The sequence below is a fragment of the Peromyscus eremicus genome, chromosome 15, assembly GCF_949786415.1.
Source record: "Peromyscus eremicus chromosome 15, PerEre_H2_v1, whole genome shotgun sequence".
NCBI lineage: Eukaryota > Metazoa > Chordata > Mammalia > Rodentia > Cricetidae > Peromyscus > Peromyscus eremicus.
The window spans coordinates 61,534,270-61,559,956 of NC_081431.1; the positions used below are offsets into that span (position 1 = coordinate 61,534,270).

A 25,687-nucleotide genomic window follows, 5' to 3' on the forward strand; every position below is an offset into this window, starting at 1 on the left:
AAACCACACTGACAGCATCAGATTATGACTCCAGCTCTCTGACTAGTTCAAACTGAAAACAAATTAGCCAGGACGGCAAAGACACTCAATACAGAGGGAGAAAATCTTGTCCTTTTCAAAGCAGGCCGGTGCTCCAATCTAGCCTCCAGAAGAGACATTTTCTTGTTGCCTTGCCCTTCCACACCCCTTGGGTTGTTTTAAGCCTAAGCTTCTAAGTGTAGCCTCAAAATTTCCCTCCCCAGCTCAGGCCAGTCCACACCGCTCCTGTCCCAGAGGAATGCTGAGTCCTTGTCATTCAGTCTTCTCCAGAGCTGCCAAAGCAACGTGAGCTAGCAACTCTGTGAGGCTGTGCATGCCCGTCATCCCTGGCTGTCCGCCACCTCCTGCTCAGCTTTATGGCGTCCCTCCCTCCTGTGTATGACGGGGCAGGTGGAAAGTCACTCCCTCCATCCTGCATGTCTGCAGCATTAGAAGGCATGGCTCCTGCTGCAAACACTGTGAATGCTGCTGAGAGCCTCCCTCCATGGATGGCTATTTTATTTTTGAGAAGAGAAAAAAGTCATGTATATATATACAAATATATATATGTGTATATACACATAGAGGCATATAGCTATATATGAAGAAAAGGTGTTTATTCAGAAAATTATAGTGAAATTCAGACTTTAAGCACAGTTGGACTCAGGGCCTCTACTGAGGCTGGGACTCTGGGGAGGTCACGTTCCTGCAGCCCCAGAGCTGGCTGGAACTGCTGGTGGTGCCTTCTATGGTTGTGTTGCTCCGTGGGTGTTCGTTTGGAAAAGATTTTCTTTCTAAATGTCTTTCTTATATATGTTTTTTAATGATTAATAAAAGCTTACTGCAAAAACAACTTGTGATGGAAGCATCCTCACTGGACTTCATCTTGGGGAACCGAGCTGTGGGGAGGGCTCTGCAACACTAGGAACACTGCTTGGCGGAGCCAAGTTCTCTTCTACAGTGAGTTGGGAATACAGGCTACTATCCAGATGCTGTTGAGAAAACTGTCCACACATGGAGGGTACTGCCTCTTTTCCGTCTCCCTAGTGCTGGGGAGGGAAGGGGGCTTAGAGCAAAGCATGTGTTGAGTCAGAACAGAGCAGGGGCTCTCTGGCTTCAAAGGTAAGTACCAGCTCTGTTCTGGAATTATTTAAGACTAAGATGTCAACGTGTCACTGGGGACGCCAGCTGCAAAGGGGCTGAGCTGGTACCAAGCAGCCCTCATTTGGGCACTTCTGATTTCCAGCAAAGAAGGATCTTTGGATCACAGGAAAAGGCCACGTAAGTTACCTAGAGATCACTGCCGACTTCCAGTGATGCTCATGTACCACCACTGCATGGGGCCTACAGGCTGCAGGGCTCTGCCCCTCTCCACCAGACATCCTTAAAATCAGCCAATCACAGGACTGACGAGGTGGCTTAGTGGTTAGGGTGGTTCCCGCCAAGCCTGTCTCCCAAGTTTGACCTTGAAACCCACATGGTGAAAGAAGAGAACCGACTCTTGCAAGTTTTCTTCTGACCTCTCCATGTGTGCCATGGCATGTGTACTCACACATGGACACACGATTTTGTGTGTGTGAGACGGGGTCTCTATGTAGGCCCTGGCTGCCCTCAAACTCAGATTCACCTGCCTCTGCCTCCTATGTGCTGGGATTAAAGGTGTCTGCCACCACACCTGGCTTACAATCAAAAATTTTAAAGAATTAACTTTAAATTTTTGACATCTAACCTCTGTGGCCAGCCTGGTCCCGCACATCTTATGCCAGGGTCCGGCCAGGTGGGTCTGCCTAGTCCCTTACTCCATGTACCACGCCCAGTCCCCAGACCCAGCCTGAGTCCCACATCCAGTGGACCAGCCTAGTCTGGTCACCCCTGCCACAGAGACTCCAACCTCCAGGCTTTGGCCAGGACAGACATGTGGCCCATCCACCTAGACTTACCTCCTACCACCTGACTCCATCCTCTTGCACAAAAACTAACTCCAAATGGACCAACGACCTAACTGTGAAACCTGACAGACGGAAATTGCTGGAAGAAACAGGTAGTATCCCACAGGATGGAGCTGTAGGAAAAGGGCTTCCTGAAGAAAGACGACACTGGCCCAGAAATGAGAGCCAACAGTTCGGGAAATCAATCAAGTGAAGAGGAAGCCCACAGAATGGAAAGAATCTTTGCCAGCTATACATCCGACAGAGGATTAAAATCCAGAAAATACAAAGAACTTAAAAAGTCAAAAGAGCAAACAACCTATTCAAAAAAATGGACTAAGAAACTAAATAGAGATTTCTCAAAAAAATAAAAATGGCTAAAAAATATTTCAAAATATGTTCATTTAGGGAAATACAAATCAGGATTTGTATTTTTTTTTTTTTGCCAGTCAAATTGGCCAACAAATACTGGAAAGAACATGGGGAAGAGGGCATTCTCAATCACTGTCAATGGGATTGCAAACTGGTTCAGCCACACTCTGGAAATCAGTGTGGAGAACCTTCAAAAAACCCAAAATAAATCTACCATATTGTCCAGCTGTACCACTCATTGGCAATGGCCAAAAGACTCCACATCCTACTCCACAGATAGGTGCTCAGCCATGTCCACTGGTGCTCCGTTCACAACAGCTAGGAAATGGAAACAGCCTAAATGTCTTCAGCTGATGGATGGATAAGGAAAACGAGATAGACATACTCTAATACACTGTGGAATACTATTCAGCTGTAAAGAAAAGTGAAACCATGAACTTTGCAGGTAAATGGATGGAACTAGAAAAGATCGCAGTAAGTAGTAACCCACATCCAGAAAGACAAACATTACGTGCTCTCGCTCATCCGTGGTTCCCAGCTCCAAATCTTCAGAAGTGAATACATAATCTGGAGTAACTGCAGAAACCAAAAACCATGAAAGTAAAACTGGACAGATTGGGGGGCTATTCCAGCTTCCAAGGAAGGGAAGCAGCCAACAGTCCTACCCAGCTGTGACACCTATGAACCATAACAACCAGCATGGCAAATATCCCTAAGGGTACAATAGTGGCACTCTTATTTGGTGTAACCAACTGCTTGACTTAAGGCCCGCTCAACAAGAGGAACGCATGTCCGGTGCTGAAAATCTGGCCAACTCCCCAGGGCTAGTGAGGTCAGAGATCTTTTTTTTTTTTTTTTTTATAGTTTTTTGTTTGTTTGTTTTTGTTTGTTTGTTTGTTTTTTTGTTTTTCGAGACAGGGTTTCTCTGTGTAGCTTTGCGCCTTTTCCTGGAACTCACTTGGTAGCCCAGGCTGGCCTCGAACTCACAGAGATCCGCCTGGCTCTGCCTCCCGATTGCTGGGATTAAAGGCGTGCGCCACCACCGCCCGGCCGAGGTCAGAGATCTTAAAGGAGAACCTTCTCTTGCTACTTTACTAGACCAACAGAATTCCCAACTGCACCCTAAATACTTACCCTTATACCCACAGGGAAGTGTAGCTCCCACCCATCATCAAAGAAACACCCCTTTGTAACAGAGACCTGGACAGAAAACCACAGCTGCAGAGAACAACTGACCACAGGACACCATCACCAACTGCTAAAGCTACACCCAAACTCCTGCACCTAGCCCAGTGCGGTGGTGCATCCCTTTAATCCCAGCACTTGGGAGGCAGAGCCTGGGATCTCTGTGAGTTCAAAGCCACCCTGGTCTACAAAGCAAGTTCCAGGCCAACCAGGGCTACAAAGTGAGACCTTGTCTCAAAAAACGAAACAAAACAAAAATCAAGAAACACAAAAGCCCAGGAAACGTTACAGAAGAGAGGTAGACTATTTTAAGAGTCAGAAGACCAGGGAATCTGCTGTGAAGTTGTGTCTCCTAGAAATGATAGAAGTTTTGGTCACAGGACCTCAACAGCATGGCAGCCTAAACAAGACCTGAACACGGACAACACCAACATGGAAGGGGGGGATCTCATGGGGCCCCGCTGCTAGACAAAGAACTAAATCAACTAAGTAATGTTAAGAGTGGGAGAAACAGTCTTCCCCAGGGATGAGCCCTGTAATTGGCTAGCCAACACCTGGTGGTCAACCCTGAAATCATACATTCAAGTAACACTGAACAAGTGGAGCAGACTGAATTATACGTTTGTTCTAATACTCACATAATGTGCACACACACAAACAATTAAAAAAGAGGTGAGAGAGAGGAAGGGGAGATATAAGAGGGGCTAAGGGAAGACAGGGATAGGATGTAAGTGCTCCGCTCCCCCCCCCAAAAAAAAACCCTAAGAAAACTCAGCTAATCACTGTATATCTGTAAGCTCTGTCCACCTCCTAGAAGGGCATGGGAAAGAGGCCGTTTCTGCTTCTCACTGGACTCCTTTCACTGTGGCATGGCATTGTAAGTTCAAAGTCTGACCTTGATATGGATTATTTGGCTTAGCACAGAGAGAATCCATTCCACGGTCTGGCTCTGCTCCACCCTTTTCCGCATCTCCACGCCATTCACAGAGGAGAAAGGACGATGACTCAGTGCCAATGTATCCCTATTCCTGGAAAAAACACCCCGCCACAGGCCTGGACAGCACACCGCCATGGCAGGGTGCTGGCTGAACCACAGTGAAGGGCAGATCCCCTTACAGGCTTTGTGCCTTTAGCAGGGACATCATCAATTTCTGCAGCACTGCTTTCCATGGGCATGCAGGACAGATGAGGCCTGTGAGAACACAGCACAGTGCTGCATGTCATCTGTATGCATGCAGGGGACATGTGTTAGTGCTGCACATACTCCACCCCTCAGGAGCGGACGCGCCTCTACAAAGGCTTTGTTGTAACAGGATCCTGCCAGGGTTGGCTTCTAGAAGGCATTCCAGGTTCCGTACATGGATGCTGGTAGAGAGAGGGTTAGTGGTGGTAAGAAGTGGACTGTCCAAGTGAAAGGCCTGTTCTTGGTTTCACAGCAAGAGGTGAAAGTTGTCACACACATTTTTACACCCACCCCTTTCTTTCTTTCCACGTCTAAAAAAACGAGTGATTTGGTAGACAGTACATGAGAAAGCCTCTTTTATCTCAGTTTTTAAAAGGATGGTAAAATCCAGGAACTCTTAAGGAGTTTAAAATTGCACAGCTCTTATTCCTATTCACATGGAGAGCTCTAGATTCACAAATGACCTGCACAGCCCAAGGTGGAACAGAAGGTACAGGTTAACTACTTCTGACATCTAGTGACTCCTCTGTACTTAGATGAACACAGCTCCTCTTCCTGAGTCCTCTGAAGACTGACTGAAGAGCCCTTCCTGGAACCCAAGCTTCAGAAGCTGGGGCTAACGAAGGCACTTGTCTAAGACGTCACTACTTCAAAGCTCCCATCCTGGAGTTACATCACAGACTTGGCCGTGGGTGGCAGCATGCTGTACCCAGCTGGGGAAGAAGCACGGTCACATAGGAACTGTGTTCTGTTTTCATTGTTCTCACGTCTACTGGCTGAATGCTGCTGAGTTCATTCTTTCTGTTGCTGGGCCTGAGGGCAGAGAAGAGCCAGGCTGTTTTCTATGGGCCTAACCCTACAGAGACACCAAGGGGCTGGCAGGCCTAGGTTAATTAGGTCACAGGAGCACTAAGTAGGAAGCTGGTCTGTCTGGGGGAGGCGCTTTAGAAACAGGAGGGCTCTCCCTGCTGCACTTCAGATGGGCTGCCCTGCCTCTTACACAGGGCATGAACTAAATCACAGAAACCACGTGAACATTCTCACTAAGTGAAGGATAAGGCCATTCAGATTTAGATTAGAATAAAAGCTTTATGTAAAAGAATTACAGTTTTTATTTGCAAAAGTTGAAAATGCTCATATCAATTACCAGCTCAGAACCTGAGTTCCCATGGGATCCACTGCATAAAATGGGTCTGTCACTTCTTGCCAGGTTTGGGGGCCTTTTCTAGGCCTTGGATGTATTTTCCCGGGAGCCGATACTCTTCTACAATCCAAAAAGAAAACCTTCAGCCACGCCTGGTCTCAAGTCCCTCCTGCCCCTCCCTGCTTTCCATGTCCCTTGGGCCCTGTAACCTCCTGCCCTGCCCTGTCCACTAAACCCCTATGCTCATCCCTGCTGCCAAGGAGCTGTTACAATCATTGCCAACACATGACCCGCCTTCTGTGTCCTGTCCAAGCTCATCGGTGTCTGGTGACACCTAGGATGGACCATTTACCACACACAATAGTTGCACGATGTATTTTGGTCATTTATACCCTGCTAGTTACCATCTAGATCAGTGGTTCTCAAACTTCCTAATGCTATGACCCTTTAATACAGTTCCTCAGATGGGTAGTGGTGATGCACACCTTTAATCCCAGCACGTGGGAGGCAGAGGCAGGCAGATCTCTGAGTTCGAGGCCAGCCTGGTCTACAGAGCAAGTTCTGGGACTACACAGAGAAACCCTGTCTTGAAAAACCAAAATAAAAACAAACAAACAAAAAAATACAGTTTCTCATGTTGTGGTGACCTCCAACTATAAAATTATTTTCATTGCTCCTTCCTGACTATAATTTTGCTACTGTTATAAATCACATTGTAAATCTGTGTTTTCCAATGATCTTAGGCCACCCCTGGAAAAGGGTTGTTCTCCCCCAAGTGGTCGCAACCTACAGTGAGAGCTGCTGATCTAGATGTTCTAAGAGAGAAGGTGTGTGTCTGTTCAGGTGTCTGTTCATCTATTTCCTTCTGTCTCTTCTTAGTCCCATTCCACCACATGCGGCTCTCCACATAAAGGAGCTCAATTTTGGAAGGTAATTGCTGTGGACTGTCACAGGCCATGAGATAACTTTACTTACTGAGCATGTGCTATATGCCAGTCTCTTGAGTGTGAGACAGGCATGGGAAAGGCAAGGTCTATCTCAAGTTCTATTTTGCAGAGGGTTCAGACATTAGAGAAAAAAATTAGCCAAGCTCCAGACACTAACCAGAACTATCAACACAGTTGAGGAGCACTAATACTAGTAATTTTTATCACGTTCAAAGGGAAATGGGCATTGCCCCTGAGCTGTGCCAGCGAACCTGTGAAGACAGACAGGCCAGGGATATGGGGGGCGGGGCACACAAGACGAGGGAACAGGCAGGTACAAGCAGGTAGATGTCAAGCGCCCCGTGTGTGTGGGAACAGCAGGAAACTGGCTGGGATGTCATTAGGATGTCAGGGAGCTGAGGAGAGAGGCTGCAGGAAAACAGGGCAGGCTGGGAGGGGTGTGTCCTCAAACTCAGGAGCTTGCTCCTGAAGGCATGGATAAGACAGAAGGCCTTCTAGGACAGGGATGGGATTCCAGTTAGTTTAGAAAGGTGAGCAGGGCGGAATGTGGAGCAGGGCTTCAGTGAAGGACAAAGTAGAGGCTAGAGACCCAGAGAGAATCAAAAGAACTTTGGCTCTAAGGAATAAAAAGACTCAGAGCCCAGCTACAGTACTCAGGAGTCAGGTGAGCTCCAGGCAAGGTACTGAGTCTCTCTGGAGCACAGTTATAACCAAGGAGATGTCCTCTGCAGCCCAGCTGAACACCAGGCACGGCCGGGCACTCACCACATGACGGCTAGGAGGGGAAACCAGGAGGAAAGCTAAGAATATGTCTGATGGAGAGAGCAGGGTTCTGGGAAGGACCAAAGATCTGGTTCAAACACTGGCTTCATCTCCTGCTCACTGCTATAAACTAAAGTGTGTGTGTGCACGTAAATACATAGACTGTTGTTCCTTGATGGAGTTATGTCCCCTTATACACCCATTGCGAGTTGAAAATATGGTAAACCAAGGGGCTGGAGAGATGGCTTGGCAGGTAGAGCATTTGCTGCTCTTCCAGAGGATCTGGTTTTCAATTCCCAGAATCCACATGGCAGCTCACAACTGCAGCTCACATCTGCAACTCCAGTTTCAGAGGCTCTGATGCCCTCTTCTGGCTCCTGAGGGCACCAGGCACACACGTAGTGCACAGACATACATGCAGGCAAAACACCCATACACATGTAATTCTTTTAATTATTAAAAAGAGAGAGAGGAAATATGGTAAGTTGAAAAGGCACATAGTCCAGCTAAAGTGGAGGACACCTTAGCTAAGTGGCTCAGCATAGTGTGGCATTCTGGTCGTTCCCCCCTTGATCACATGACTGACAGGGGAGGGGCTCTTGCTACTACCTAGCATCTCCACAGACTGTCTAGCCAATGCTAGTTCTGGGAGAGTTCAAACTTCAAAATCTGAAGTACAGTTTCCCTGGAATCTGTCATTTTTGCACCACTGTGAAGTGGAACTCTGTGAAGACTATAAACAGAGGTATGATACTCACTCTAGTGAGTGCCGCGAGATCCTTGCCAAGCCATCCCAAGCATCTCATCAGTAGGGATACTCACCAAGCAACAGCTGGCCAAGGTGGTGGATCTGGTTTCCTTGGATCTGCACCTGCACACTGTCTTTGGCCCCAGGGGCAGGAGAGACGATGGTGCTGGCCTGACATCGCTGCTGGAGAGTGGTGGCCACCGAGCATGGATCAAGACCATAGACCTCCAAGTTCCGGACCACAGTCACCTGGGGACAGGAAGCTGGTGGTGAGTGTTTATGGCACATATTCTCCTCTAAAGGGCCTTTGACACCCACCTCACCCATGTTCCCTGATGGTTCTCTATCCCTGTAACCCTGAGGCCTTTCTGTCCATCTCATCCACTATATGTATTAAGAGATACTCTATTCTACCTATAACATGTAATTTAAGGGTTTTTTAACCATGGAAAACTTAAAACATAAATAAAATAGTACAATAGTATGGTGCCAAGCATGGTGGTACACACCTTTAATCCCAGCACTCAGGAGGCTGAGGCGGATGAATCTCTGTGAGTTAGAGTTTTAAGGCCAGCCTGGATTACATATACCAAGTTCTAGGCCAGCCAAGGCTACATAATGAGACCCAATCTCAAAACACCAAAAAAGTACAAGAGTGTGATGGACTCTTACCAATTTCAACAGTTATCTACTTACTGGGTTTATGGCTCCTGGATTACTTTACAGCAAATCCTCCTATACACGTCAGATCTTTTCCTACATGAATATTGCAGTATGTATCTCTAAAGGTTAAGGACTCTGTTTTCTTTTTCTTTTTTAAAGACAGGGTCTCAACTATGTCTCTGGTTGGCTTTAAACTCTCTATGTAGACCAGGCTAGCCTCTAACTCACAGAAATCCACCTGCCTCTGTTTCCTGAATGCTGGGATCAGAGGCAGGTACCACCACCCTGCAAGATAAGGGCTGTTCTAAACATGAAAGCAGAAGCAGCTGGTGAGACGGCCCAGGGGTAGAGGTGCTTGCTGCACAAACCTGACAGCCTGGGTTCAGTGCCCGGGAGCCACAAAAGGTAGATGGAGAGAGCCAACGCCACTAAGTTGACTTCTGACCCCCATACATGCGCTGTCCCATGCATGCTCCCCCTCCCAGCCCCAATAATGATGATGATGTTGTTGATGATGATAATAAAATATTATGTACCTGACAACAGTTCCTTAAAGTCACATAGCTAGTCAAAAACATGGCACTTTTCCATTATTATCAACAAATGAGAAGAATGTGACTTCAGGACAAAAAGGAAAGCTTTTTTTTAAATCACAGTTAGGGCTGGAGAGATGGCTCAATGGTTAGCAGCACTTACTGCTCTTCCAGAGAAGCTTAAGTTCAATTCCCTGTACCCACATGACAGCTCAAAACCCTCTAACTCCAATTCCACCCTCTTCTGGCTTCTATGGGAACTGCATACCTGTGGTATCCAGACATGCATGCAGATGAAAAATCCATACACACAAAATAGAAATAAATAAATCCTTTTTTAAAAGCTATAAAAATCACAGTCCAGGGCTGGAGATAGCTCTGTGATTAAGAACATCGACTGCTCTTCCAAAGGACTCGGGTTCAGTCCCCAGCACCTACATGGCAGCTCCCAACTGTCTGTAACTCCAGTCTTAGGGGATCTGACACCCTCTTCTAGCCTCCAGAGGCACCAGGCCAAACACAGCACACAGACATGCATGAGGCAAAACACCCACAACACACGAAATTAAAAATAAATATGTAAATGACGGGCCTCCTTTGGTGGCTCTTCAAGATGAGAAAGGAGCACCATCGTGTGGCCCGGAGGGGCTGCTCTCTACAACAATGTCTTTAAAAAGCCTATGCTTGCAAGGACCGCACACAATCTCAGACTCTATGAGGCTTTAGAGGTCACATCAGAAGGCCAGTTTCCTCCCTGAGACCCTGGCTCTATCTCCCCACAAGTGGTCACAAAGTCTTTGCTTGCAGAGCTCCGGAGAAGAACTCATCATTTCATGCAACACCAACTTCATCTTTGGACGGTCTATTATTAATAAAAGATCTGTGCTGCCAGGCGGTGGTGGCACACGCCTTTAATCCCAGCACTCAGGAGGCAGAGCCAGGCGGATCTCTGTGAGTTCGAGGCCAGTCTGGTCTATATACAGTGAGATCCAGGACAGGAACCAAAAGTACACAGAGAAACCCTGTCTGGAAAAAAAAAAAGATTTGTGCTTAATATATACATAAGTGTGTGGTATGCTGTCTGGCAGGTAACTGTTGCTAATTAAGGTTACCATGGCAGGTTCTCATTTAGGGACTGCTGAGTGCTGAGTGCTGAGCCTACACACAGCCCTCATTTGGTCACTGAAGTACAGGGCAAGTATTACCTCCATTCCTCACAGAAGAGACCTGAGGCACGAGGAAGTTCAGCAGGTGCTCAAGGTCAAGAAATGAGAAAAGGCCACACTGGAATTCCAAAGCCTGGGCCCAGAACCACACACTCGGCATAGTTCTCTGTTCTGAGCCCAAGCCTATGTTCTCAGAGTTCCTACCTGTCTTTCTCCTCTACATATGCAGAACAAGGACACTTCTTTCGCAGGGGACAGCATTCTATACATTTTTTTTTTTTTTTGGTTTTTCGAGACAGGGTTTCTCTGTGTAGCTTTGCGCCTTTCTTGGAACTCACTTTGTAGACCAGGCTGGCCTCGAACTCACAGAGATCCGCCTGCCTCTGCCTCCCGAGTGCTGGGATTAAAGGCGTGCACCACCACTGCCTGGCAACATTCTATACATTTTGAAGGCAGTTATAATTTGTTCCCTACAACTTTGTGTTGCCAAGCTAAACACAGTTCCTTCAGCAAATTTTTACAAGTTACTTTCATTGAGCAAGGCCCAAGAGGTAGATTGTGGAAGAGATGAAGGCCTATGAAGCAGTACCAAGGAAAAACTCAAACTAAAATATGTTCACTTCTGAAACAGGCTCTAGCAAGTTTCTTAGTAGAAAATCCCAGAGGACAGGAGGAAGTGTTTAATGATACCCCTCACCCAGGGCCAGTGCAGGCACACAGCACGGGCTGTCCAATCCAAATGCCTCCAATCATACCAGGAAACTAGAACTCAGCAGGGAAACTAAGTCACCATTCTCAAACACTGGATCTTTTTTGGGTGGTGGTAGCGATGGAACCCAGGGCCTTAGCACAGGGACACAAATGCTCTGGCACTGAGTCACAGCCACTGCCCCAGTGGTTTTTAAATTACCTTTTTATTATAAGCCTTCTGGGCAAGGGTGATGTCAATCGGACTGAGTTTCCCTTTCTTCAGAATGGGCTCCTGTCCAGGAAACGTCACTTGGTAGGCAGGCTGCATATTTTGCAAACACCTAAAATGAGAGTTCCAGTTATAAACAGATCAAGGCAACAGCCAGCATCTCTCTGCATTCTGCTACCATGAGCATCGAGTGCAAGTGTTCAAGGCACACGTATTTGCAATCTGGCTTCAGGTCAAAAGCATTGAGATCACGTGGAGAGCTGAACCACAGACCAATGTCTCAAAGCTTCCCCAAAGTGTAGCCAAGGTTGACATCCACTGATCCAGGGAAGGAATCAACAGTGACTTGGGTGCCTGGAAACTCTCCACTTGCTTGGCCTCCTGGGAATCTGCAGTCTGCCTTGTGGAGGCTACTCCCTGTCTCAAAAGTGTACCTTCCCAGCTTACTGCCTCCGATACTGCTCACATCTTACTGCTCACATCTCTCACATGGTCCAGCAATGCATATATATGTTTGTGTGTGTTCCTGTGAATGAGGGCAGGCACCTGCACAGCACTGTGCATGTGTGGAGGTCAAAGGACAATCTCAGGAGGCAGTCCTCAACTCCTGCCCTCTTTGGAACTCGACCCCTTTGGTTTCCCCAGCTGCATACACAAGGTTATCTGACCCATGAGTCTCCAAGGACTCTTCTGTCTGTCCCTATCTCATCATAGGAGGACAGGGATCACAGAGGTGTGCCTGACGTCACCTGGGTTCTGAGGACTTGGACTCAGGTGCTGAGGCTTGTGAGGTAAGGGCTTTACCCACTGAGCCATCTCCCCAGTAACCTGTAATAATAACAATGTATCTTTTGTAGGACACTCAAGTCTACAGTAGCTCATGCCTGAACCCAGCACCCAGAGGCGCAAATCCATGGCCAAGCTACTCAGTGAAGCTTGTCTCAAAAACAAACTAACAGGAAAGCCAGCTCAACTCTGCCATCATAGTACACAGCACCCCAAAGATAAGGCTGTGTTCCAATAAAACTCACATAAACATGTAACAGGCTAGAGGTGGTGTGAGCTATACAGTTTGCTGGATCCCAATATGACTATTTTCAGCTGTGGTTCTACAAGAAAAAGTGTCAAGAATGTTTCCTCTGAAGACAACTCCCCAGCTTAAGTGGTTCTTTACTGAAGTTCTTATTTTTAATTAATGTTTTTCTCTGTCAAGCTCTTCAAGCCTATGCTTATGGAAAGCAAGTCACAAACTAAAATAGTGACAGTCTGTACATGTGGGTAGAGTATGTACTTGTTGGCGTAGATGTCTGCATGTGGGGTCTAGAGGTCAGTCTGGGGCTCCTCAATCACCCTCTGACTTGTTTTTGAGACAGAATCTGTCATTGTACCTGAAGCTCATCAGCCTGGCTGAGCTGGCAGGCCAATGACCTCCAACCTGTCTGTTCCCCAGCACTGAGATTCAGACAGATGCCGCCACACCTGGCTTCTCTGTGGGTACTGGAGAGTTGAACTCAAGTGCCCATGCTGCAGCCACAGGCCCAGGCTGACATCAGTGACCATTCTGGAGTTCTGTGATAGATACTAAGGGCAGTGGTGCAGGAGAGTTGAAAGGGATTGCCAGGCCTGTTACCTGGTCAGGAGACAGTCCCACGGAAGCCTCATGACCGAGTGCTGTTCATTTTTCTCTAAGATGCAGTCACATAAGATAGGATCCAATTTCACCAAACTAAAGAGGAAAAGAGCATTAAGGCAACATAAGATTCAACCGTTCCCAAGTGACAGCACCCATCACCTGCAAACCCTGTGCCATCCAGGATCACCCTGCTGTGGGACCAGAGGCCATCAGGCAGTAAAGGATGGGAGGGCAAAGAGAAGAGGCAAATGGTGGAAGAAATGTGGGAAGGAGTCACCGGGATTCCTGGCTTGGTTCTGCTATGGGGCCATATCTTTCAAGGCTTCATCTCAGTCAGCAGGCTAGTAAGGAGGGAAGAACGTAAATTCTAAATGCTATAGTCAGTATAATGTATACATGGACTAAGCTGTTATGTAATACCCCAGGGCCCATATAGTTAAAGTGGTAACAACTTAGGACTGGAGGTGTGGTGGTAGAGTGTACACCGAGCTTTCTAGAAGCCATGGGTTCTGTTCCCTACACCACAAAATAAATAGTAATTTAAAATAAATAAACAAAAACTTTTTTTAAAGTGGGGCACTATATTAGTGTGTAGGTCTCTCTCTTTAGTCATGAGGATGTCTAGGAAAGAAAAACATTAGCACAACTCTTATCTGTTAGCATGCCACCTGTACCCATTTAGAAATAGAAAAAATCATACCAAAAAGCCACAATGACTTTGAGTAAATACTTTTTCAAGTTTGCATTTTTTTCCTGACAACAGCCATATGCACTTGAACATCAGTGGTGGACATGTGTGAGATGTGTGTACTCAGCTTATGGTCCATTTGGACAGCATGTGATCGACCTAAGCCCCTAGGTGACAGCCCGTGTCCACAGCCCATGGTTTGCAAACACTGCATTTACCTATTTCTAAGCTGCTGTGATTGTCTAGTCTCCATTCCAGAATCCTTTCCATCCTTTGTTTTTAAAGTTATTACATTTATTTACGCATGTGTCTGCGTGGGTCTGCAAGTGCACAATGGTAAGTGTACACAGGGAGCAGTCTGCAGGAATTGCTTCTGTCTCTACCATGTGGGTCCCGAGGGTTGAACTCAGGCAGTCATGCTGGGGAACAAGGGCCTCCTTTACTCCCTGAACTACCTTGCCAGCCCGCTTCCTACATCCTCTAATGTCTGTTTGCAGAAACAAAGACCTGAGAAGAAGCCTCCATTCTCGGTGCCCACTTACTTCCTGTTGTCTGCATCCACCAGGCTGTTCCTCTTGGCATAGTCAATGACGATCCTGCGGACCTCACTGCCCTCAAGGGTGCTCCCCTTCCTAGAAGAGAAGTAACCAGAACTTAGTCCAAGCTGTCCATTCAGACCCCCTGCTCAGCAGGGCTCTTTCTTCGGCTCTCGCCTTCTCTTCCTTTCCTGAGGGAGGCAAGCCAGGCTACATGAAGTCCATCTGCAGAGAGAGAGGCCTACTCCCTCAATTACCTAACCCAAAAGGCCATCCCAGGGAGAGAGCTGTGACACTGCATTTAGAAGAAGGAAGATGGGCAGAGCAGATTTCCAGTCACAGGAAAACACCACTCAGGGTGAGGGGAAAGTGCAGGCGGACACCATGTAGGCAGAAACGGGCTGCTCTCCAAAACTCACTTGTGGCCAGACTCCTGGAAGAGCTGGGTCATGTTGGCTGGGACACAGTAGAGGGATTTTATATCTGGAGGGTGATAGGGCTGTTCCCTGCTACCCTCCTGGACAGTCTGGGAAGTCAGGGAAGGCTCGGGGATGACAAAGGATGTGATCCTAAAACCCAGCAGAAGAAAAGAAAAAGCACATGTTACACCAGTGCCTTGGCAGCCCCCCATCTGTGGCCCAGTGTCCCCAAACCAAGTGAGCTGCAGTGACAGGCCCCGCACTCACCTCGGGTGCCTCCAGTCCACAGCCACAATGCTCTCCACCCCTTTGCTCAGCTCCTTGACCTGGACAATCTGTTCCTGCTGCATGTGCTGCAGAAACTTAGAGAGCTGGGGAGAGAAGCCAGCATAGGGACTTCACTGACTCCTCATTGAACAGCCAGGAGGGCCAGGCCCGGTGCCAGGTGGGGACTGGAGCGCTGTGACCCAGTGTTTGCTGCCATTAGGCTAAGAACCAAAAGACCACACACACTCCGGCAAGCTGGGGAACAAGGAGCAACTAGAGGGCTGGAGAGACGGCTCAGTGCCTAGGAGTTCACACTGGGGGCTGGAGAGACGGCTCAGTGCCTAGGAGTTCACACTGGGGGCTGGAGAGACGGCTCAGTGCCTAGGAGCTCACACTGGGGGCTGGAGAGACGGCTCAGTGCCTAAGGGCTCACACTGCTCTTGCAGAGGACCCAAGTTTGACTCCCAGCGCCCATGTTCAATGGCTCACAACTACATGTAACTCCAGCTCCAGAGACATCTGGCCTCCTCTAGCACCAGCACTCATACATATATACATAATTAAAAATAAAAATAGCCGGGCGGTGGTGGCGCACGCCTTTAATCCCAGCACTCGGGAGGCAGAGCCAGGCGGATCTCTGTGAGTTCGAGGCCAGCCTGGACTACCAAGTGAGTTCCAGGAAAGGCGCAAAGCTACACAGAGAAACCCTGTCTCGAAAAGCCAAAAAAAAAAAAATAAATAAAAATAAAAATAAAAATAACTTTAAAAAAGAAGCTGCTGAACTAACTGATGAAGTCTGTTAGACTCTAATCAGATAGAAAGGGGCCACAGAGGAGAGGAGACCAGGTGCCTTGGCCCAAGGAGAGTTTCATTACTCCCCATTATACCTAGAATCAAAAGGCCTATTAGGTCTAGCCTGAGCCCTGTCTACAGGGCTTCCCATATCCATCTTATCGCAGGCGTATTCCCACATGACTCTACAGACATGCAAAGAAGGTGCAGGCTCTTACCTTTTTATAGCTTGACTTCTTTATATCCAGCTGCTGTCCTTCGGGGCTAGGACAGATAAAAAGGCGAGTTAAACCAATCAGTAAATGTTGGTACCTGCCTGACTAAAGTAACCTCTTCCTCAGCCGTCTTTCCCTACCCCAGAGTCAGAGAGGCCACCGTTCTGGGGCTCTCTGCCCAGGTGTGGTACCAGAGAAGGTACAGAGGACGGGATACTCTGAGTCAGAACTATCCAGTAACAACACTGTTGTGGCAATGGGATTTCTGTCCGTGGTGTCTAATATGGTAACCACTAGTCATCCACGTGCTGTGAAACATTTGAAATGTACCGACTGAGATTGTGAGGTTGGGGACCTGAATTTTAAACTTTAATTTAAACTTAATTGGCCACATGTGATTAGTGACTATTGTAATCGGACATAGCTTTAGAGTCCTCTCAAACCAGAGAATCTCCTATGGCCTCAGAAGTTCCACTTCAAAGTGAACCTCACCAACAGCCAGCTAACACCGAGAAAGGCAGGTCCATACCAGAGTTCAGCAAACTGCGCTCTGGAGCCTGACTAACCCAGCCACACCCATCACTATCTGTCGTCTTTGGTCACATGAGTGCACAATGGCAGAGGACCTGAAACAGAGTGTACACGGCCTGGAAAGACTCCATTATTTCCCATGTGGTTCTCTGCAGTCTGCAGTCCACTGATGCCTGCCCGAAAGCAGTTTTAGGGGAACTGGGGGTAGAGATTCCTAATGAAAACTGTGACTCCTCCCTCTCCTCAGGAACTTGTATCTTCTCTCAAAACCTGACATTCAACAGCAGTGTGACTGTCAGGGGGACTGTTCCAGAACCTACTCCAATCTAGTGCCTGCCTAGAGAAAATCCTGGAACACTGTTTCCAGTCACCTGCAACTCAGCATCAGCATGACAAATTACCAAGGATCCCAACGCCTCAGCTGCCCTGGTGCCTTAAGGCCGTGTGCAGACAGAAAGAGTTGGATTAATTACCACTTTCCAAACACAGCAAGATTCTCCGGAGCACACCGCCCTCTGTGAGAGAGAGCAGGCTGTGTGTGTATATGTGTATGGGGTGGTTTTGCTCTTCCTCCACCCCCCAAAAGTCTCACTGTAACCCAGGCTAATCTGGAACTCACTCACCAGCCCATGCTAGCCTTGGATTCACTGCTATCTTCTTACCTCAGCCTCTTAAGTGGTGTGAGCCACAGTACCAGGTGATGGGGTATGCAGAAAAGACCCTGCTCTTACAGTAGTAACAGGTGCTTGGTATATGCCAGGCTGTGCAATTTTACAGTAATCCTGGAAGTATTAGACATCTGGGCTCAGAAAAACCCTGTGACTACTTGCAATTTGCCTTGGTTAAATATGCTAACGAGGTGTCGGCCGAACCTTGATGGCTCCGTCTTCAAAGTCAGTACTCCCTTTCCTAATGGCTATATTCTCAGTGGGATGGGCTTCATCCCTAGTCTCCTCCACGCACCACTATTCTAAGTGGGAAGAGTGGAACAGTACAGGAAACTCCTTGACTAAGGCTGTTCGAGGACTCTCACAGTGCATGCCATGGTACCTGACTCGTGGGACAGCCCAGAAGCACCTTGGCAGAAACAGCAGCCGGAGACTCTTGGGACTTTCAACCTTAGTATCCCTTCCCTGGATAAGACTGAAGGTTTTAAAGCCAAGAACCTAATTTACCTGCCAGATCAACTTTCCGCTCTGTCCTTCGCACAGCATGTCACTCAACCAGCCCCTAGCACTCCTGCCTTGCTTTACCACCAAGAACAACAGTGGGGCTTTATCTGCAGGGCCCCCCCCCCCAGCAGTGCCTTCCATACCAGCAAGAGAACATGTGACTGCCAAGGAGAGTGCTGGCGAGCAAAGGGAGGTCAGCTTTTTTGACTCGACTCTTCAGGGCATGCAGGAAGCATTGATGTAACAGCTCATCCATTTGCTCTGCAAGGAAAAGAAAACCACACCCTTTCTGAGGCTCCCACACTGCCTGGGCACTGCAAACTCTGTCCCTCTCTCGTCACCTTGGCTCAAATGGAGCCCATCACTAGGCACCAACACTCACAGGCTGTAGACTTTTTAAAAAGTGTGTGTTTGTGTGCTCACATACTACAGCATGTATGGAAATCCGAGGACAGGTTTCAGGAGTCAGTTCTCTCCTTTTACCATGGGCTGTTCCAGGGATTGAACTCAAGTGGTCAGGTTTGCACAGCAAGTGCCTTTACCTGCTGAGTCATCTCACTGGCCCCCTGTTGCCTGCTGAGTCATCTCACTGGCCCCTGTTGCCTGCTGAGTCATCTCACTGGCCCCCTGTTGCCTGCTGAGTCATCTCACTGGCCCCTGTTGCCTGCTGAGTCATCTCACTGGCCCCCTGTTGCCTGCTGAGTCATCTCACTGGCCCCCTGTTGCCTGCTGAGTCATCTCACTGGCCCCCTGTTGCCTGCTGAGTCATCTCACTGGCCCCCTGTTGCCTGCTGAGTCATCTCACTGGCCCCATGGCCTGCTGAGTCATCTCACTGGCCCATTCTAGATTTTGAACACTGACCCTGTAAGGGTTAGCTCGACAGGAAGGACCAAATCTATAGTGCCACCCAGCCAAGAACATCCATTCAGAGAAGTCAGAACCAGGAGCCCTAGGGACTCACAGCTGGAAACTATGTGACAGACAGACAGACAGGCGCCTAGGGGCATGATTATGTAAGAAGGAGTACAAAACTATTGCACGACCCCACATGAGGGTCCAGAGCATCAACGCATTCTAATCTGAAGGACAGGTGTGGGCTTTCCAATGCCACACCTTGAAGGGGCTTGCCATCCTGGGAATCCTGGCTCAGGGCTCCGGAGCTGGTGTCTTCAGAGGCTTCTGGGTGATGAACCTTCCTATCCTCCTCTCCCTCCAGGGTCAGGCTGCTCAGGTGTCCACGCAGACCAAGGTCCACCTTCTCTTCATTGCTATCTGTGGGATTCACTGCCAATGGGGCAATGGCAGGTGGAGAGGACTTGTCTCCAGATTTCCTGGAAAAATCTGATGTTAGAAACACCAAGCAGTAGCGACGATACTCACTCACCCTGGTCAGGGGAGTCAGTCAGGCGTTCAAAACCAGTAGAGCCAGCAGGCAGGAGTACCCAGGACATCCAAGTGATGTACACTCATCTCAACCCTATTCAACTACTCTGGGACAGAGAAGTCCCATGACTCAGCTTGGTCATCTGTAAAATGTGACTGGTGCTCATTTCCTCCCTATCTCAAGGAAATGATTGCTTATATTTTTAATAGTCAGCCTGAGACAGACACTAAAGGAAAAGCATAAAAGAGAAAATACAAAGAATGAATCTACACCAATAGGCCACAACACTGGGCTACAGAACCAGGCTTGGTGGCATATGCCTACAATCCTAGCCTTCAGGAAGCTCAGACTAGGAGATCTCAAGTTCTAAGTCAGCCTGAACTACATAATGAGGACCCATCTCAACCTTCCCTACCCCTAGCCCATCCCCCACAGAAAACCTAGTTCTGCTGCTTTTGAGAAAAACACTGTTTACTGTTTGGGGAGAGTGACATTAACCAGACAAGGGGCAGGCATGTGGATCTGAAATGGGATGGTTATAGCCAGAGTGTGTGTCCCATAATGAGGTCCTGAGACATGATACTCGAATAGCATAAAGTCAGTTATCATCCCGCTGTCTGACAGTTGATCTGGAGTCAGAAGCACTTGTCTCAGGACCAAATGATGTCTAGAATGCACATAACAGACAAAGTCAGACTAATTAGTACTATATGTACATCACCACAGTGAAGGGCAGGGCAAACAATTCCTAAGTCTAGGGCAACTGTCTGGGACAATTCCAGGCCTAGAAAATAACCAAAGCTGTCTCTATTTCTTGTATGGACAAGAAAAACGTATTTGGCAAGTGGATGGAAGTCTGGGGTCCACAAGTTGCATGAGGATGGGCCTAGACCAATACTTGCACTTCTGAATCTCAGGCTCACGTTCTCTCCATCCCTGCCCCCCCCCCATTCCCTGTAAATAGAAGAAACAATGCACCCACCACAAGTGATCCTGATAAGTGTGGAGCACAGAGAAGCCCTTCCCCTTCAGGCCTGAAGCCAGCATCTGAGTTGTGGACATGGCAGCCACTCCGATTGCTACAGGAGCTCTAGGAAAGAAGCCAGAGATGAGGGTCAGGCAGAGTCTCCTCCCTGAACTGTTCATACAACGAGTCTTGGTCTCTTTTTAAAAGTAGCAGTAGGATCTGGGGAAACAGTTCAATGGTAAAGTACTTTCCTAGCACGCATGAGGCCCTGGAATCAGACAGTAGCCACATGGTGATGGCTCAATAGCTCTGTAAACATACTAAACGCCATCTGACTGTGGATTCAAGACGGGCAAACTACGTATGTAAACCACGTCCTATCAAGTCATTAAAAACATAGAGACCAATGCAGTTGATGGACTGTGGAAATGACAAAAGACAGAGAATGCCACATATCCAAGGGACAGCTAAGTGCAATGTGTGTCCTAGACTGGACCCTTGAATGGAAAAAGGTACTCAGGAAAAAAAAAATCCTGCAGAGATACAAATAAAGGCTTGAGGATGTTCACAGCATTGTCCCAGTATAGGACAACACTCCTTATCTATGATAGCTACAATGAGTAGTAAGAGATGTGGCCATTGAGAATGCTGGAAATCATGGTGTGCATCAGAACTCTACACCATCTCTTATATTCTTCTATAAATCTGAAGTTACCTATAAAGTAATTTTTTAAAGTTCAGCACAGTGCCAGGTAGTGGTGGCGCACGCCTTTAAGCACTTGGGAGGCAGAGGCAGGTGGATCTCAGTGAGTTCGAGGCCAGCCTGGTCTACAGAGCGAGATCCAGGACAGCCAGGACTGTTACATGGTCTCGAAAAATTTAAAAAAAAAAAAAAAAAAATCAGCACAGCAAACATCTTACACCCAGATTCACAGGCTCTCCACTGCCATTTACTAAATTTACTATCTGCTTCTTCTGGAAGAACTTATTTTTTCTTTCAGACCTCGGTCCGTGTGTTTTGGGAACTGTTGTCTTCCTCCACCTCCCTCGTACCTCTGTTCCTCTGTGCCCCACCACACACACACACACACACACACACACACACACACACACACACACACACACACACACACACACGGCACAGCTCTCTGACACAGTACCTGTTCCCCACCAAGGTAATGGCACAGAGGTCGCCTTGCTGTACCTGGGGCAGACCAGTAGGGGGCACCACTACCCCTGGCAGCATCAAATCTGTAGCAAATAAAAACGTAACAGCTTACTTATTGTTCCCACTTCATTTTCATGCTTTACTTTATCATATGTCTATCCACTTGACAAAGGATTCACAACTAGAAGCACTAGGTGCTATCGGCTAAAGTTCCCTACTGATTTAAGTACAGCGTGTGGCAGTCCACAAACTGCTTTCACTCTACTTTTAAACGGCTTAAAACAATCAGATGTCCAGAACCACAGAATCAGCTAAGTGGACAAGGAACAACACACACACACACACACACACACACACACACACACACACACACACACGGGGTGGGGGTGTGTGGATACAGTTTTCAACATATAAACACAAAAAATGAGTAGCTTTATTAAGGTGGCTGATAATTACTGAAGAGATTTTAAGGCATAGCTGGAACATAGAAAAATTCTCTTACCTGCTCCCCCGACCAGTTTTTCCAGTACCAGAGGCCATGTTGTAAAGGCTGGTAGGAGATCAGGATAGGACCACAGTGTGTACACTGTACCAAAAGAGACCGAGGAAACACTTAACAAACACTGCCCACTGCAGATCCAGGAATGCCTAGCACCACGCTCACTTTAATTAGAATTCAGGGCCGGGTGGTGGTGGCGCACGCCTTTAATCCCAACACTCGGGAGGCAGAGGCAGGCGGATCTCTGTGAGTTCGAGGCCAGCCTGGGCTACCAAGTGAGTCCCAGGAAAGGCACAAAGCTACACAGAGAAACCCTGTCTCGAAAAACCAAAAAAAAAAAAAAAAAATTAGAATTCAGAAAGAGAAACAAAAACACTCCAGTTCAAGGTTATAGAGGCTAAAAGAGGTTTCCCAGGGAGACTGCCTTCAGGACGAAAGCAGAGACCTACTGACACCAGGAAACTGGTTACTACTGAGACTTGGAGGCACCTGTTGCTGCTTCGGGACTGCCAGCAGAAAAAGGCCACAGTGAACTAAAATTCGGGGCATAAATCAAAGAGGCTTCCAGGTATGACTTCAGAAGCAATCAATCCCAAAACAGAGCCAGTCTGCAAGAAATTTTGAAACTTTCTCATATTTATATTTTGAGATCCTATTTTCAGTGATTAGCATAAAACTCCTAGATTGGAAAAAAAAAAAAAAAAGTCTATTTGTCTTCAGGTACATCAGCAAACTGGAGAGAGAGATGGGAGAGGCCTAAAGAATTCGGCATGGCACTGCTGCAGCCAGATAACCTTGGAGAAAAAGCCCAAGTGACAAAGTAAGTGTCAGCTAGCTGCTATGGAAAGAGATCTGTGACAGAGATTTTATTAAAAATAAATAAATAAATAAGCCAGCAGAGAATCTTAGATGACGAATCAGAGCCTAGGAAAACCCACTGTGAAGCAGCCCATGAGGGTGTGTAAATAACACAGCTAGGGTGGCTTCCTTAACCAGCTCACTCCCCAGCCTAGGTTTTCTCTACTGCCTTTTACACAGGCAGTTTACAGGATATTTTTTTTTCACATGCCCTGAAATTCCATCTTTTGCAACACCTCAGCTCTCTCCCAATTCTCCATGCTCCCTTATCACAGAACTTTGCAATCGTCATTTTTCTAAGGTTTTGTTTTTTTTTTTTACCCCTTTCATGGCAATTTCTGGTCTTGAAAGGCTCAGTTCTAGGAACACTAGGTCTGAAAAGATCTTTAGGAATAGCGTTGGGAAATTCTGTGTTTATTTTATCTGAGAAGGCAAGTAAATAGCGGGAAACAAAAAAAAAACAACAACAAAAAAAAACAACAAAAAAACAACAAATACCAAACCAAATAAACAGCGTAGCAAATGTTACACAAGGACCCCAGTCTGGGCATCTCTACCCAGACTTGTTCCGTACCTGTTGGGTACAAATTTTTCTCCAGTTCAAACAGGATGGGGTTACCACCAATCGTGTACACAGTCACTGCATCCCCTTTGTGAGCATACAACTTCAGGACATTTAGCTCTTCCTTTCCAGGGATCAACTCAGAGACCCGATCTGTTCCAAGGGTGGGAAAAGCAGCTGTCACATCCGCCCGAAGTTTTCTTCTGCAGAAAGCACACCGGCACCATGAATACTATCTTCTTGACGGACATTAATAAATACTGAAATTCAGAATGACTGTAAAAATCATAAAGGCTGAAGAAAGACTGCCTGGTTTAATAAGGCCTGTTCTTAGCCTTCCAAAACCCCTATTATCTTTCTTACTCGTTATTTCGTCTATTTTCACCACTTTCTAGGCTTATCATTCCACACGGATGCTCAGTGAACAATAAGTTAGTCTCACATAGTCTCAGCCATTCCGACCTCACAGGCTTTCTTCACTCCTTCCTCAGACTAGTCGGCAAATCTGTCAACTTATGATTAAAAGGCCACTATGGCACCAAAAATGACGCGTAAAGAAAGCTGGTTCCAAAATTCCTGAGGCGGAATCTGTGTCTGCGACTCTGTCTGGAAAGACAGATAACATCTCTCCTTACCACAACTTATACTCTGCCACCTCACTCCAGCGCTCTCCGGCCAGGAGTACCACTTAAAGACATCCCCCTCCCCCAAAAACTTTTAGTTTTCGGTACTCCATCTGGGTTTTCCCATGGACTCTAAACTCCGTGGAGGACAGGGCGCCTATACTCCCTCATTTTACATCTTCCACAACACCTAGTCTGAGCCCACTACACACTGACTAAACTTTATTTCTTGGCCAAAAGACCATCTGGAAGACAAAAGATACCCCCACACCTCATCCTCAAAATGTTTCCAACGTCCCTGCTTGGCTCCCTGGGGGTCTCCTCTCCATGTGCACCCCTAGACGTGTGGGGGCCTCTCTCTAGGTGAAGCAAAAGCGTTCTCTCCCTCACCTGTCCGATCCCTTGATGGCCGTGTTGGACTTGACCCGAAAGGCCTTAGCGAACATGTCTGCTAGGGTGGCCCAGGAAAGACAAGAAGAACACAGACTCCAGGGACGGTCAGCAAAACGAGGGTGTGGCAGCTCCCCAGCCCTCAACCCTGGAGGCAGCCATGCTGAGGACCCGGCGCCAAAAAGCAGCCGGCTAGGAACCTGATCGCATAGATTTGTAGCCCTAGCGGGCACACCGGCCGGCCCTAGTCCCGGAACTGACGCACGCCGGGCGGGGCGGGACGGACTCGGAACTTCCGCTCCCGGTCTTGCTAGGTGCCTGCTAGTCTGCAGTAGGGCCCTGGTCTGTGTTAACTGTGGCGCCCCATTGCTCTTCTTCTGCCCGATCCGCTCGCTCTAGGTACGTCGCAGAGAAGAAACTGCCAGCTTGCAATCTATTCCACACACTTAAAATCCGCAAAGTTAATTGAATTCATGTTTTATTAAACTTGCAGATTTTATTGAATGCTCTCTTTTTTTTAATGCTTAAAGGCTTTTATTTGTTCATATCTTTACATGGTATTGTGAACTAAAGGCTTCAGCTAGGAGTTTCTCCTTCTTGATGTTTAACTTACAAATTAACAGGAATACACACTCCACTCTGGATCCAGGTTTGCCCAGGCGACCAGTCACGGTCAGATAACAAAAGATGGGGCTTCCCTGAGAGAAACTGTGTACTCTGAGGGCAAGGATTTAAACGCCTGGAGGTGCTTAATGTTAGGTTTCCAACCTGGGACAAATGGCTGAAGCACCTGTTTAACATATCAAAGCGGACATTGGGCGCCAGGTTCTCCCGGCATTGCTCAGTCACAAGGCCCTGCTGGCAGGCATACCCTCACCCTCCCCTAAACTCCAGCCCAGGGGCTGGGCTGCCCTTCCTTATATAGTCAACCATTTTAGTTACCTGGCTTTTTCGTTTACTCTATTTTGAGCCTCCTGGTTGCTGGACTTGGTACCCTTCCAATCCCCTCCTCCTCTCCCCACATGGAGCTCAGTCTGGTCATGACCACTCCCGGCTCTCCCAGATGTCTCTGCCCACATACCTAATTTTCTCCTCCACCATACCTAGGAGCAGTCATGTTCTTCTCCTTCTTTTTTTTTTTTTTTTGGTTTTTCGAAACAGTTTCTCTGTGTAGCTTTGCACCTTTTCTGGAACTCACTTGGTAGCCCAGGCTGGCCTCAAACTCACAGAGATCCGCCTGGCTCTGCCTCCCAAGTGCTGGGATTAAAGGCGTGCGCCACCACCACCAGGACTTATTTCTTTTTTTCATTCACTTAACTTTTATTAAACTAAGTTTTGCATATCAGATCTTCCAAGCAGAGCACCCTTACAGTAACCATCATCATCATCAACGCCATCATCATTATCATCATCA

General features: G+C 47.5%; 1 protein-coding gene across 3 annotated transcripts; it reads right to left on the minus strand.

The window, feature by feature from the left end:
• Positions 1-5,231: 5,231 nt before the first annotated feature.
• Eif2d (eukaryotic translation initiation factor 2D) lies at positions 5,232-24,519 on the minus strand. 3 transcript variants are annotated; one of them, XM_059280699.1, is made up of 16 exons: positions 24,274-24,519; positions 23,273-23,463; positions 21,844-21,927; positions 21,334-21,424; positions 20,189-20,296; positions 18,936-19,153; positions 17,965-18,082; positions 16,122-16,167; positions 15,112-15,215; positions 14,845-14,994; positions 14,432-14,521; positions 13,199-13,294; positions 11,560-11,680; positions 8,362-8,536; positions 5,834-5,950; positions 5,232-5,499 (listed from the first exon to the last, which is right to left on the minus strand). In XM_059280699.1, exons 1-15 carry the CDS (start codon positions 24,327-24,329, stop codon positions 5,883-5,885), a joined length of 1,716 nt encoding a protein of 571 aa, XP_059136682.1. In that variant the 5' UTR covers positions 24,330-24,519; the 3' UTR covers positions 5,232-5,499; positions 5,834-5,882. The 3 variants fall into 3 exon arrangements, with proteins under 3 accessions (XP_059136682.1, XP_059136681.1, XP_059136683.1); XM_059280698.1 differs by lacking the exon at positions 5,232-5,499 and having other exon boundaries at positions 5,756-5,950; XM_059280700.1 differs by lacking the exons at positions 5,232-5,499; positions 14,845-14,994 and having other exon boundaries at positions 5,756-5,950.
• Between the last annotated feature and the right edge of the window lie 1,168 nt (positions 24,520-25,687).

What these genes read in the sequence shown, in the direction of transcription:
- Eif2d (XM_059280699.1), bottom strand. Translation starts at nt 24,329, where the DNA reads ATGTTCGCTAAGGCCTTTCGGGTCAAGTCCAACACGGCCATCAAGGGA. An exon ending in GCCATCAAGGGATCGGACAG is followed by an intron (nt 23,464 to 24,273) that starts GTGAGGGAGAGA and finishes TGCTTTCTGCAG; the next exon opens with AAGAAAACTTCGGGCGGATG. An exon ending in GTGGACTGGAGGCACCCGAG is followed by an intron (nt 14,995 to 15,111) that starts GTGAGTGCGGGG and finishes GCTGGGTTTTAG; the next exon opens with GATCACATCCTTTGTCATCC.